At 51.5% G+C, this 13,605-nt stretch overlaps 1 protein-coding gene across 1 annotated transcript; it reads right to left on the reverse strand.

Moving 5' to 3' along the window:
• Positions 1-319: 319 nt before the first annotated feature.
• Positions 320-9,180, reverse strand: PGLYRP2 (peptidoglycan recognition protein 2). The gene is made up of 5 exons (XM_002761851.5): positions 8,987-9,180; positions 5,142-6,212; positions 3,246-3,456; positions 1,266-1,563; positions 320-427 (listed from the first exon to the last, which is right to left on the reverse strand). The coding sequence occupies exons 1-5, from the start codon at positions 9,048-9,050 to the stop codon at positions 338-340; spliced, it is 1,734 nt and encodes a 577-aa protein (XP_002761897.1). The 5' UTR covers positions 9,051-9,180; the 3' UTR covers positions 320-337.
• Positions 9,181-13,605: the final 4,425 nt, after the last annotated feature.

The raw sequence follows: 13,605 nt of genomic DNA on the forward strand, positions 1-13,605 counted from the left end.
CAGGCAATCCACCTTCCTCAGCCTCCAAAAATGCTGGAATTACAGGCATGAGCCATTGCACCCTGCTATGCCTGGATAATTTGAAATATTTTTTTGCAGAAATGAGATTTCACTCTGTTGCCCAGGCTGGTCTCGAATTCCTGAGCTCAGGCAATCCTCCCTTAGCCTCCCAAAGTGCTGGGATTATAGATGTGAGCCACTGTGCCCTGCCCTGGGATCTCCTCTCAATAAACTACTTGACTAGAATTATTGTCTTAAGGTCTGCTTCTGGGAAAACCCAAACTAAGCGTCCAAACACAGATGATGCATGAACAGAGACTTTCTTTTCATGCTGTCTTTATTGGAGGTCTGAGACAGGCAGGGTCAGTGGGGATGGCTCCCTACTTGATCTCTGAGAGACACTCCTGGCAGGTCTGGTCTTCACATTCTGGAAAAGACAAGAGAGTGTGAGGCTTGTGGGTGGTTGTGGTGTGTGGCTGGGTCTGCCCTCTTGGTGGTGGAACCCTGGATCAGGGAGGGGACAGTGTCCCAAATGAGAGAGTTGAGAACAAAGCCAACTATAGGCCAAGATAGGTATGCTTGAATAGCTTAATGAAATGAAGTGGCACTATGTAGGTAGCACGAGACTGTCCAGGTATGATTCTAAAATTGTTTAGTGATGGCAATCAAGGGCTGGGATGAGGTCATCAGGCCAAAGTTGCGCTGGCATAAGAGTAGTCATCAGGGGTTAAGGAGTCAGGGACAAAACAAGCATCCTCATAGTTGAGATTGTCTGGGCAGAGAATTGCAACACAGGATTAAGGGCCGGACAGAGGTTATGCAGGCAAAGGGTCACAGCCTAGGTTCGTGTTATATGGACCTTTGGGTAAGAGCAGGGCTCCTGAGGTCAAGGTTCGCGGGCTGGGCTGAGGGTGGTGCAGGCTGATGGGTTGCGGCTTGGGTAGAATTTATGAAGGCCAGGCTGAGGTTGTGAGGGCAGAGTCAGGGTCCATGCCCTGGCTGGAAAAGTAGAGGTATTAGGAGCTGGGAAAGGACAAGCTGGCTGGGTCGCACACTAAGCTGAGGCTGCACAGGCAGAAGTCACAGGATCAAGGATGCTGCCCGCAGAGTGACCCGCGAAGGCTGGGCCTGGGTTGCCTGAATAGACTGCAGGGAAGTGGGGGGCCTGGCTGGCACAACGGTTACAGGCAGGAGGCAGGGGCCTCCTGGAGCTGGTGCAGACGGAGGGGCGGCGGGCCCCGGGGGTGCAGGCGGGGCAGACTCACCGCGGTGAAGTGCGGCCAGGTGCGCAGCTGGTCGAAGAGCGCGTCGCCGGGGCAGTCGGTGCCCACCAGCTGGCGGTGGCCCAGCAGCGAGTAGTCTGGCCGCAGGAGGCCGGCGCGCACCGCACAACTCGGGAGCGTGTCGCGTACCGTGCGCAGAGCGGCCTCGGTGGGTAGAGCCGCGGTGTAGTTGCCCACGATGGCCACGCCGAATCCGCGGGAGTTGTGGCCGAGCGTGTGCGCGCCTACCCAGTACCAGCCGCGTCCCTCGTACACGTAGCCGTCCGAGCCCACCACGAAACTGCGGAGGGAAGGGGGAAGCAAGCACCACACGGCGTGAGGGGGCCCCGGCCTTTCTCTGCTCCCCTCCTCTAGTCCGCCGCTGTGCCAAGGGCCACTGACCCCAAGCCCCACGGAGTCGCGCAGCCTCTGTCCTATCTAGCTCTGTCCCACTCTCACACCAACGGCCACTCCAGAACCGTTCGGTTTCTTTGGATCCGCCCTTCAGCACTGGCACGCCCTCTTCTGCCCTCCTCCTCGCACGCTCTGCCTTTGTTTTTTTTTTTTTTTTTTTTTTTTTTGAGAAGGAGTCGGGTTCTGTCACCCAGGCTGGAGTGCAGTGGCACGATTTCGGCTCACTGCAACCTCCGCCTCCTGGGTTCAAGCGATTCTCCTGCCTCAGCTTCCCTAGTAGCTGGGATTAGAGGTGCCCGCCACTATGCCCGGCTGATTTTTATATTTTTAGTAGAGACAGGGTTTCACCATGCTGGCCAGCTGGTCTCGAACTCCCGACCTCAGACCATCCTCGGCCTCCCAAAATGCTGGGATTACAGGCGTGAGCCACCGCGTCCAGCCCCCTTGCTTTTTCTCAAGTCCAGTTCTTCCCCAATTCAGAGCGCTTTTCCTTTTTTTGGGGTGGGGGAGGGCTTTTTTCCCCTTTCTTTCTTCTTCTTCTTCATCTCTCTCTTGCTCGCTCGCTCGCTCTGTTTTTCTTTCTTTTTTTTGAGATGGAGTTTCGTTTTTGTCGCCCAGGCTGGAGTGTAAGGGCGCTATCTTGACTCACTGCAACCTCCGCCTCCCGAGTTCAAGCGATTCTACGGCCTCACCCTCCGCAGTAGCTGGGATTATAGGTACCCGCCACCATGCCCAGCTATTTTAATTTTATTTTTAGTAGAGATGGGTTTCGCCATGTTGGTCAGGCTGGTCTGGAACTCCTGACCTCAGGTGATTCGCCTGCCTTGGCCTCCCAAAGTGCTGGGATTACTGCCATGAGCCACCGAGTCCAGCCTTGTGTTTTTTTTTTTTTTTGTTTGTTTGTTTTGGTTAGGTTTTTCTTTCCTTTCTTTCTTCTTTTCGAGACGGGTTCTCACTCTGTCGCCCAGGCTGGAGTGCAGAGAGGCGATCATAACTCACTAAAGCCTAGTAAACCTGGGCTCCAGCCATCTTCCCACCTTAGACTGCCGAATAGCTGGGACTACAACAGGCCTGCAACACCACGCCCGGCTTTTTTTTTCTTTAATTTTTTTCATTTGTAGAGATGGTGGTGGTGATCGGGGGCTGGTGTCTTCCCATATTGCTCAGGCTGGTCTCGAACTCCTGGGCTCAAGCGATCCTCCCGTCTCAGCCTCCCAATGTGGTGAGTTTACAGGCGGGAGCCACCTCACCCGGCCTTCTTGTCTATTTTAGACCATCTCTGCCTGGCCTCAGACCCAGACTCTACCACTGGTCCGGCTCCTCTCCCAGATCCCGCCTCCTGCCCTAAACTGCCGGAGTCCCACTGTTTAGCTAGTCCAGGTTCCAACTAAGGCCACGCCCCTAGCTAGGCCACACCACCTCTCCAACTTGGCTCCACCTATCAGGACTCCTCCTCGGTCTTGCCAGCTTCCCTCGGATTCAAGCCCTGTCCTCTGCATCAGGCTGCGCCCACTCAGACCCCACCCCCTGACGTGAGCCCCGTCCCCGCCGCGGCCGGGCCCCTCCCACCTGTAGCCGATGTCCTCCCAGTCTTGCGTGTCCTGGTGGTAGCGCTGCATGGAGCGCATGTTGGCTGCGCAACGCGCGAAGTCCGTGCATGGTGGGGCAGGCACGTAGGTGTGATGCACGTACAAGAATCCCAGTGGCAGCTGCAGCGGCGTCGGACGGCCCCGATAAGGCGCCGCTCCCCAGCGGCAGCGGGGGTGGATGGCTGGGCATCCTACAGGCAAGGGGGTTCAAGGCTGGGGTCAAGAAGTGTTTCTCTGCCTGCCCCCTCCACTCCCATTAAAGTACACATACAGACCATCCCCGAGCCTCCTCTCAGATTTAGAAAGGGTCCAGTCTCACCCCACATTCGTCCTCCCCGGGGACCAACTGAATGTACTCAACTAAATCTATTTTATTTTTATTAAAAAAAAACAAAAAAAAACCAAAAACTGGGGCCAGGTGCGGTGGCTCAAGCCTGTAATCCCAGCATTTTGGGAGGCCGAGGCGGGTGGATCACGAGGTCAAGAGATTGAGACCATCCTGGTCAACATGGTGAAACCCCGTCTCTACTAAAAATACAAAAAATTAGCTGGGCATGGTGGCACGTGCCTGTAATCCCAGCCACTCAGGAGGCTGAGGCAGGAGAATTGCCTGAACCCAGGAGGTGGAGGTTGCGGTGAGCCGAGATCGCGCCATTACACTCCAGCCTGGGTAACAAGAGCGAAACTCCGTCTCAAAAAAAAAAAGGGGGGGGGGGGTGGGTGGGGCGAAGTGTCTCACACCTGTAATTTCAGCACTTTGGGAGGACCAGGCGGGCGGATCACCTGAGGTCAGGAGCTCCAGACCAGCCTGGCCAAAATGGTGAAACCTTGTTTCTACTAAAAACACAAAAATCAGCTGGGCATGGTGGCACATGCCTGTAATCCCAGCTATTTGGGAGGCTGAGGCATGAGAATCGCTTGAACCCAGGAGGTGGAGGCAGCAGTGAGCCAAGATCACACCACTGAACTCCAACATGGGCAAGACACAGCAAGACTCTGTCTCAAAAAAAAAAAAAAAAAAAATGCCTTTTGGCCAGGTGCAGTGGCTCATGCCTGTAATCCCAGCACTTTGGGAGGGCGAGGTGGGTGGATCACCTGACGTCAGGAGTTCAAGACCCACCTGGCCAACATTGTGAAACCCCATATCTACTAAAAATACAAAAATTAGTCGGGTGTGGTGGGGTGCATGCCTATAATCCCAGCTACTCAGGAGGCTGAGGCGGGAGAATCGCTTGAACTTGGGAGGCGGAAGCTGCAGTGTGCCGAGATGGAGCCATTGACTCCAGCCTGGATGACAAGAGCAAAAGTCTGTCTCAAAAAATAAATAAATAAATAAACAAAAATAAAATAATGTCTTTTGCAGCAATATGGATGGAACTGGACGCCATTATCTCAAGTGAAACAAGTCAAACACAGAAAGATAAATACCATAAGTTCTCACTTTTAAATGGGAGCTAAACAATGTGTATACATGTATGTGTGTAAAGATAGACAGTGGAGATTCAGAAGCGTGAGGGGGAGTGAGGAGGGAGGATGATGACAGATTGCTTAATGGGTCACTATGTTATTGGAGTGATGGATACCAAACCCCGGACTTCACCACGATGCAATCTGTGCTGGTAACAAAGTTACACTTGTACCTCATAAATTAATGCAAATAAATACAATGAAACAAAACAAAATGAGATGAACTCCTATTCATCCCTCAAGGCCCATCTCTAGTTTCCTCACCTGTGCAGCTGTCCCACCCACCTCCGACCAGATTCCTTATTGTCCTCTCTGGACTTGCCTAGTCCTCAACTTCCCTGAACACTTGGGGTTGGGAGCATCTGTATCTGTCATGGTAAGGGTCACAGGGTGTGGGGAACCTCCTCACCCAGGAAGGCCTCTGTGAACTCCTTGGTAGCATTGGTGGCCACCTGGGCCAGGTGTTCCTGGCTCATGTGCTGAAGCTGGGGGTGTACTGGCTCCAGCCTCTGTAGCAGGACAAGGGTTCCCCACACCTGCTGGGCCAGGATGGGGGCTGAAATCAGAGCAGCCCCATTCTGCCGTCGGAAGTTGCTGCGGAACCCTGGGTCTCCAGCCACCCCAGCCCCGTAGTACTGGCTCAGCAAGTGGCCGAGGGACGGCTGGGGCTCAGGAGTCCGACTCAGGTAGTCTCCAAGGATGAACCCATCCAGGGCACCATTGAGGAAGGCCATGGTTAACAGAGATGTCCTGGGGTCCAGGAGCCTAAAGGTCTGAGGGGCAGAGAGCTGGTCCCAGCAGCCCTCACTTCCTAGGCCTGGATGGCTCTGGGTCTGGGAACCTGGGAGGAAAGTCAGGCCCAGGTTTCCAGCCAGGGTGACTGCCAGGAGGCTGTCCACCATGGTCGGGGGGGACTTGGCTTTGGCAGCTGGCAAGGAAGCTTGGACATCTGGAGAGCCTATTGTAGCATCGGGAGAGCTGGTTCCAATATTTGCAGTGGTGACATCTGGAGCAGCATCCGTGAGTCCTGGGGAGGAGGGGGCTCTTCCATCTGGAGCAACGGCTGCAATATCTGGAAAGGTGACTCCAGCCTCCCGAGGGGCAGCTGTGCTGTCCAAGGGCAACTTTACAACCCTGCACCCTTGCAGCCCAGCCAGCAGCCCCGCCAGCAGAGGCTCCACAGCCACGGTCGAGCCATCAGGTGCCAGCACCACCCCATATTCCTGCCCATCTCGTACACCATGTCGGGCCACCTCCTTGGTCAGGCCTTGCAGTTCTGGGCTCAGTGAGTAGGGATCCAGCTCTGCAGCATCCAGGCTCCATGCCTCCAGCAGGAAGTGGTAGAGGTGATTGTGGGGGCCAGAGCTTGGGGCTGACAGCAGCCATGCAGAAGCTTTGTGGCTGGCCTTGGCAGCCGGCGCCTTCTGCTCCAGCTCAGCCAGGGCCTGGATGACAGACTTCATGAGCAGGGGCAGGGAGGCTGCAGGAGGAAAGAATGTGTTAGCCCAGCTCCACCCATTCCTGAGCCTCCTTATATTGATTCCACATCTTCCCAATGCTCCCAGCTCTCCATCTGATAACCCCATGACCCCCAACACTATCCTTGGATAGATGAGGAAACTGAGGTACACAGACTGTGGCCTGTTGGTTAAGAAACTCAGACTGTCTGTGAGTACTGGGGAGCCATGGCATGATTATGAGCAGGAGAGAGATGTGACCAGCTTGGCATCCTAAGACTAGTTTCTTAAACTTAGATTTGTTTATTTGACTGCCATAGGGAAATGGATTTTTGGGGTGCTAGAACAGAGAAGGGAGACACTGTGGAGATGAGAGATGAAGGTGGCAGAAGGCAGGTAGTGACATTGTAGTGGGCAAAAGCAGGAGTCTCAAGATCTTGAGAGGAAGAGATGGACAGTCTTTTGTGATGGACTGAAGTTAAAAGTTGGGGATGTTAGAGGGAAAGGTATTTGGAAAGATGCCTGGGGCTGGGTGCAGCGGCTCACACCTATAATTCCAGCACTTTGGGAGGCCAAGGCAGATGGATCATCTGAGGTCAGGAGTTCGAGATCGGCCTGGCCAACACCATGAAACCTGGTCTCTAATAAAAATACAAAAATTAACTGGGCATGTTGGTGCACACCTGTAATCCCAGCTACTCAGGAGGCTGAGGTGGGAGAATCATTTGAAAAAAAAAAAAAAAAAGGCAATCCTGCCTCTGCCACTTCCTTGCTGTGTGACCTTGGGTGGGTAACTTAACCTCTCTGTGCTTCAGATGCCTCATCTGTAAAGGGACATTATCTTAGTCCCTTTGTGCTTCATGTGGAGGTGGAGGTTGCAGTGAGCCTAGATCATGCCATTGCACTCCAGCCTGGGCAACAGAGTGAGACTCTGTTTCCAAAAAAAAAGAAAAAAAAAAGGCTAGGTGCAGTGGCTCACACCTGTAATCCCAGCACTTTGGGAGGCTGAGGTGGGCGGATCACTTCAGATTGGGAGTTCAAGACCCGCCGGTAAAACATGGTGAAACCCTGTCTCTACTAAAAATACAAAAATTAGCTGGGCATGCTGGCACACAACTGTAATCCCAGTTATTCAGGAGGCTGAGGCAGGAGAATTGCTTGAACCCAGGAAGTGGAGGTTGCAGTGAGCCAAGATCCCCCACTGCACTCCAACCTAGGTGACAGAGTGAGACTACATCTCAAAAAAAAGAAAAGAAAGAAAGATGCCTGGGAGGCAGTGGGTGGAACAGGACAGGGTTGTCCTGATGGGGAAATGTCAGTGGCTAAACTGCAAACCTAGAAATGCTAAGTGAGGCTCAGAGCTGGTTCAGGGATGGGTTATCCAGTAATGGCTGACATTCAGTAGACATTTCCCATGTACTGGCTACTAGTCCAGTTGACTTCTATATTATAATTTATATTATAATTTAACTCATTTAATCTTCACAGCCCTTGTGAGGTAGGTCCTATTAGCCTCTGTCTTAGTACATTGGTGCTGCTATTACAGAATCTCTGAGGTTGGGTAGTTTGTAAGGAACCGAAATTTGGCTGGGAGTGGTGGGTCAGGCCTGTAATCCTAGCACTTTGGGAGGCTGAGGTGCAAGGATCACTTGAGGTCAGGAGTTTGAGAGTAGCCTGGTCAACAGAGTGAAACCTTGTTTCTACTAAAAATACAAAAGTTAGCCAGGTGTGGTGGTGGATGCCTGTAATCCCGGCTACCTGGGAGGCTGAGGCAGGAGGATCTCTTGAACCCAGGAGGTGGAGGTTCAGTGAGCTGAGATCGTGCCATTGCACTCCAGCCTGAGTGGCAGAGTGAGATTCCGTCTCAAAAAAAAAAAAAAAAGAACAGAGGCATCCAAGATCAAGGTGCTGGCATCTGGGACTTCTCAGCTTGCAGAACTGCAAAAAAGTAAATTTCTCTTCTTTACAAATTTCCTTGATTTCCGGTATTCTGATATAGAAGCACAAAGGGACTAAGATAGTGTCCCTTTACAGATGAGGCATCTGAAGCACAGAGAGGTCAAGTTACCCGCCTAAGGTCACACAGCAAGGAAGTGGAAGAGAGGATTTGCCTTTTTTTTTTTTTGAGATGAAGTCTCTGTCATGCAGGCTGGAGTGCAGTGCTCAGCTCACTGCAACCTCCACCTTCCGAGATCAAGGGATTTTCCAGCCTCAGCCTCCCAGAGTAGCAGGAATTACAGATAGCTGCCTCTATACCTGGCTGATTTTTGTATTTTTAGTAGAGATGGGGTTTCACCATGTTGGCCAGGCTGGTCTCAAACTCCTGACCTCAAGTGATCTGCGAGCTTCGGTCTCCCAAAGTGCTGGGATTACAGGCGTGAGCCCCTGCGCCCAGCCAGGCAGGATTTGAATCTAGGAAGTCTTACTCGCCACACTCTCCACTCTAGAATCTAGGTTCTTCTCCAGTCCACCACATTATTCCTCTGTAGCATTGTTATTCTGTGCCTAAAAAGCCCTTTCTTGCTTCTCCACCAAATCAATGCTTTCTGCCTACCCTAGCTCCTATGTCTTCTCCTCCAGGAAGCCTTCCCTACTTTTGCTTCCCGGGCCCCAGATTCCTCCCGCTATCCTTGCCCTGACTCTGTGGGGCTATGAATATCTATGTTTCCATGCTGGAGGTTCTTTGAGAGCTTGAATCTCCAGCCTTACTTCATGCGGGACCAGACACAGATGAGACACCAGTACACCTTCCACAGAGCCAAAAGGTTTGGTTCCAGAACTCTGCCCCCTGACTCACCTGTCCCTGGGTTTGACCACAGTAGCAATCCCAATAGGATCCAGAGGACACCCTGGGCCACCATCGCAGGATTCCAGCTTCCAAGGGGTATTCCCGGTTGGCCTCAGCAGAGAACCTCAGCGGTGCTGAACGGAGACAGGCAGAGAGAACTGAGCAGAGCCTTTGGCCACTGTCAAAGTCCAGCGGCTAATGACAGACCTGCCTCTCGTAGAGCTGTGGGCAGGAGGCAGCAGGGATATGGGACAGTGAACCCTGGGTCAAGGTCATTGGGGCCTTGCAGCCTCCCCCAGTCTCTCCTGTCCCTCTCCAGAGTGACAGCTCTGTAGCCGCTGTTGTCCACCAGAGGGGACTCTCAGCTGCTGCCTGCTGTACTGGTAAGACTGGCTGTGTTGGGGGAGGAGAGAGAAGCAGAGGCCTGAAGTTGGCACTGCCTCCTGCTTTTTTTTTTTTTGCAACCAACACTTCAGGCTCAGGCAGAGCATGGGTGCGGGGGCTGAGGACAGTGTTTGCTGAGGCCCACTCCGAGCCCACAGGGACCAGGAGCTGTCACCTCTCATCCAGTTCCAGCCCCAGATTCCAAGCCATCAGCAGTGGCTTAGAGCACACCTTGAGCTTGAGTGTTCAGGATCCTGGGATTGTCGCAGGAGCTGGCTTCTGGGCTCACCTGGATTGACAGTGAAGTGTCCTTCCTCTTGTCCTGGTGCCCGTGGCTGATACCTGCAGAATAGGCCCATCTCCCCTTTATCCTGACATCCGGTGGTGAGGGTTGACGTGACTGGGCTGTTGCATATGTAAATTGCTTCCTCGTGGGCCTCCCACCCCAAAACCAGCCTGTGGAGTTTCCAGGAGACCCACCAGGCTGGGGACTCAGCCCGGGCGGGCCTGGGAATGTCCTGCCTGAGCCAGACCTGGGATTCCCCTGGAGGCCACACCTGGGGCCTCCTGGGATACCAAGTGTCCTCTTTCTAGGGACCTTGCACCTCCCAGCACAGAGCTGGGCATATAGTGGAGGCTGAGGAGGTGGGAAGCTAAGGGATAGAGGGAATGGGGGATACTTCCCAGGTGAGTCAGAGACAATGTCTTCCTCCAAGCCCAAGTTTCCAAGGATTTGGGGATAGGAGCTCTGCCTGGTAGAACCATGTGAAGGTTGTGGGCTGAGGCAGGTACTAGGGTGAGATATTCTCCTTGCGGCAAAATTTAAGGCAGTACTGAAAATCTAAATCACCAAGATAAATTATTTTTTTTTGAGACGGAGTCTCACTCTGTTGCCCAGGATAGAGTGCAGTGGCACAATCTCTGCTCACTGCAACCTCAACCTCCCAGATTCAAGCAATTCGCCTGCCTCAGCCTCCCAAGTAGCTGGGATTACAGGCATGTGCCACCATACCTAGCTAATTTTTGTATTTTTAGTAGAGATGGGGTTTTGCCATGGTGGCCAGGTTGGACTTGAACTCCCGACTTCAGGTGATCCATCCACCTCAGCCTCCCAAAGTGCTGGGATTACAGGCTTGAGCCACCTCACCAGATCGATAAATAATTTTAAGACTTTTTAAAATAGTAGTTTTATTATTATTTTTTAAAGATAGGATCTTGCTCTGCTGGCCAGGTTGGTCTTAAACTCTTGGCCTCAAGCAATCTTCCTGTCTCGGCTTCCCAAAGCACTAGGATTACAGGCATGAGCCATTGTGCTTGGCTTTATTTATTCATTTATTTTTATTGTTTTTGAGACGGGGTCTCCCTCTGTTACCCAGGCTGGAGTATAGTGGCACAATCTAAGCTCGCTGCAGCCTCTGCCTCCCACGTTCAAGAGATTCTCCTGCCTCAGCCTCCCAAGGAGCTGGGATTACAGGTGCCTGCCACCACTCCCAGGTAATTTTTGTATTTTTGGTAGAGACAGGGTTTCAGCATGTTGGCCAGGCTGATCTCAAACTCCTGAACTCAGGTGATCCACCCATCTTTGGCCACTCAGGCCTCCCAAAGTGCTGTGATTACACGCTATTGTTTTGTTTGTTTTTTGAGATGAGTCTCACTGTTACCCAGGCTGGAGTGTTGTGGCGTGATCTCTGCTCACTTCAGCCTCTGCCTCCCAGGTTCAAACGATTCTCCTGCCTCAGTCTTCCAAGTAGCTGGGATTACAGGCACCCGCCACCACACCTGGCTAATTTTTTTATTTTTAGTAGAGACGGAGTTTCACCATGTTGGCCAGACTGGTCTTGAACTTCTGACCTCAGGTGATCCACCTGCATTGGCCTCTATTTTTATTTACTTTTTATAGAGGTGAGGATCTCACTATGTTGGCCAAGCTGGTCTTAAACTCCTGTACTCAAGGGATCCTCCAGCCTTAGCTTCCCAAACTGCTGAGATTATAGGCGTGAGCCACTGTGCCTGGCCTAGAGCAGTTTTAGGTTCGTGACAAAATTGAGCAGAAGTTACAGAGAGTTCTACCCCCTGCCCCTACACATGCACAGACTTCCCTATTATCACTGTCCAGCGCTAGAATGGTGTATCTGTTACAATCGATGAACCTGCACTGACACATCATTATCACTCAAAGTTTGTAGTTTCCATTAGGATATGCTGTTGGTGATGTACATTCTTCCTCTCCTCCTCCTCCTTCTTCTTCTTCCTTCTTTATTTTTTTGAGTCGGAGTTTTGCTCTTATTGCCCAGGATGGAGTACAATGGTGCAATCTTAGCTCACTGCAACCTCCGCCTCCCGGATTCAAGCAATTCTCCTGCCTCAGCCTCCAATGTAGCTGGGATTTCAGGCTTGCACCACCATACCCAGCTAATTTTGTATTTTAAATAGAGACAGGTTTTTTTTTTTTATGTTGGTCAGGCTGGTCTCGAACTCCCAACTTCAGGTGATCTGCCTGCCTTGGCCTCCCAAAGTGCTGGGATTACAGGTGTGAGCCACTGTGCTCGGCTGGTGGTATACATTCTATACATTTGGACAAATGTTTAAATGATGCGTGTCCACCATTAGAATGTCACACGGAGTACAGCTGACCCTTGAACAACATGGGTTTGACCTGTGCTGGTCTACTTATACGTGGATTTGTTTCAATAAAAATTACATGGAATGTGCCTGCCTCTCTCCTCTCTCCCCTTCCATCTCGTCCACCTTTTCTGTCTCTGCCACCCCTGAGACAGCAAGACCCCTCCTCTTCCCCCTCTTCAGTGTTAGATATAGTGAACCTCAAGTTTCTCTTCAAAGAATCAGTATGTCAGTACCTTCAGCTCTCTTATTCTCTAATTTTCCATTTTAAAATTTAACTTCCTTGTAGTTTCAGTAAACAACCTGTCCCAGCAGTTCTAATCAATAGTTCACATGTGTTTCCCCAGTCCCCTGCTCTGTCCTGACTCCTCCTGGTCACCTGCTCTGGTCACCTTCTTATCACCCCTTGTTATCTGCTCTGACCTGTCTGTAGCTGTCCTTCCCCCTAAACTACCCACCCTGCCACTCTGGTTCATACCCCTGCTCCCTTTAAAATAGCCAATTGGAATTAGACTAGACTGTACGGTCTAACCCTAGCCAATAGGGGAATGGCACAGCAGTAGGGGTGACCCACCATCAGGAATAAGAATGCCTTTCCCTTCTTTGTCCAGGTGTGTGCTCGCCATTGCTTCATCTGTGAGATGCGTCCTTCTATAGAAGTAAATTGCCTTGCTGAAGAAATTCATATTCGAGTACTTCTTCTTCTGCGGCACCAACAATTTTACATATGACATCATCCTACTCAATGTGAAGATGATAAGGATGAAAACCTTTATGATGATCCACTTCTACTTAACGAATAGTAATACTTCCTCTTCTGTATGATTTTTTTAAACTTGTTTTTGAGACAGAGTCTTGTTCTGTCCCAGACTGGAGTACAGTGGCACCATCTCGCCTTACTGCAGCCTCTGACTCTTGGATTCAAGCGATTCTCCTGCCTCAGCCTCCTGAGTAGCTGGGATTACAGATGCTGCCACCACGCCTGGCTATGGGGTTTCACCATGTTGGCCATGCTGGTCTTGAACTCCTGACCTCAGGTGATCTGTCCGCCTCGACCTCCCAAAGTGCTGGGACTATAGGCATAAGCCACTGGGCCAGGCACATGGATTTTTTTCAACAAATTACATGGACTGTGTCTACCTCTCCTCTCTCCCCTTTCACCTCCTCCAACCTCTTCTGCTTCTGCCACCCCTGAGGCAGCAGGACCAACCTCTTCTCTTCCTCCTCCTCAGCCCACTAAATGTGAAGACCATGAGGATGAAGATGATTCACTTCCACTTAATGAATAGTAAATATACTTCCTCTTCCATATGATTTTTTTTTTTGAGGTGGAGTGCAGTAGCCTGATCTTGGCTCACTGCAACCTCCGCCTTCTGTGTCCAAGCAATTCCTTGCCTCAGCCCTCTGAGTAGCTGGGATTACAGGTGCCCACCATCACGCCTGGCTAATTTTTTTTTTTTTTTTTTTTTGTATTTTTAGTAGAGATGGGCTGGTCTTGAACTCCTGACCTTGTGATCCAGCCGCCCTGGCTTCCCAAAGTGCTGGGATTACAGGCATGAGCCACCACGCTCAGCCCTCTTCTGTATGATTTTCTTAGTAACATTTTCTTTTCTTCGGCTTAC

This window comes from Callithrix jacchus, chromosome 22 (assembly GCF_049354715.1).
Source record: "Callithrix jacchus isolate 240 chromosome 22, calJac240_pri, whole genome shotgun sequence".
NCBI classification, from domain to species: domain Eukaryota; kingdom Metazoa; phylum Chordata; class Mammalia; order Primates; family Cebidae; genus Callithrix; species Callithrix jacchus.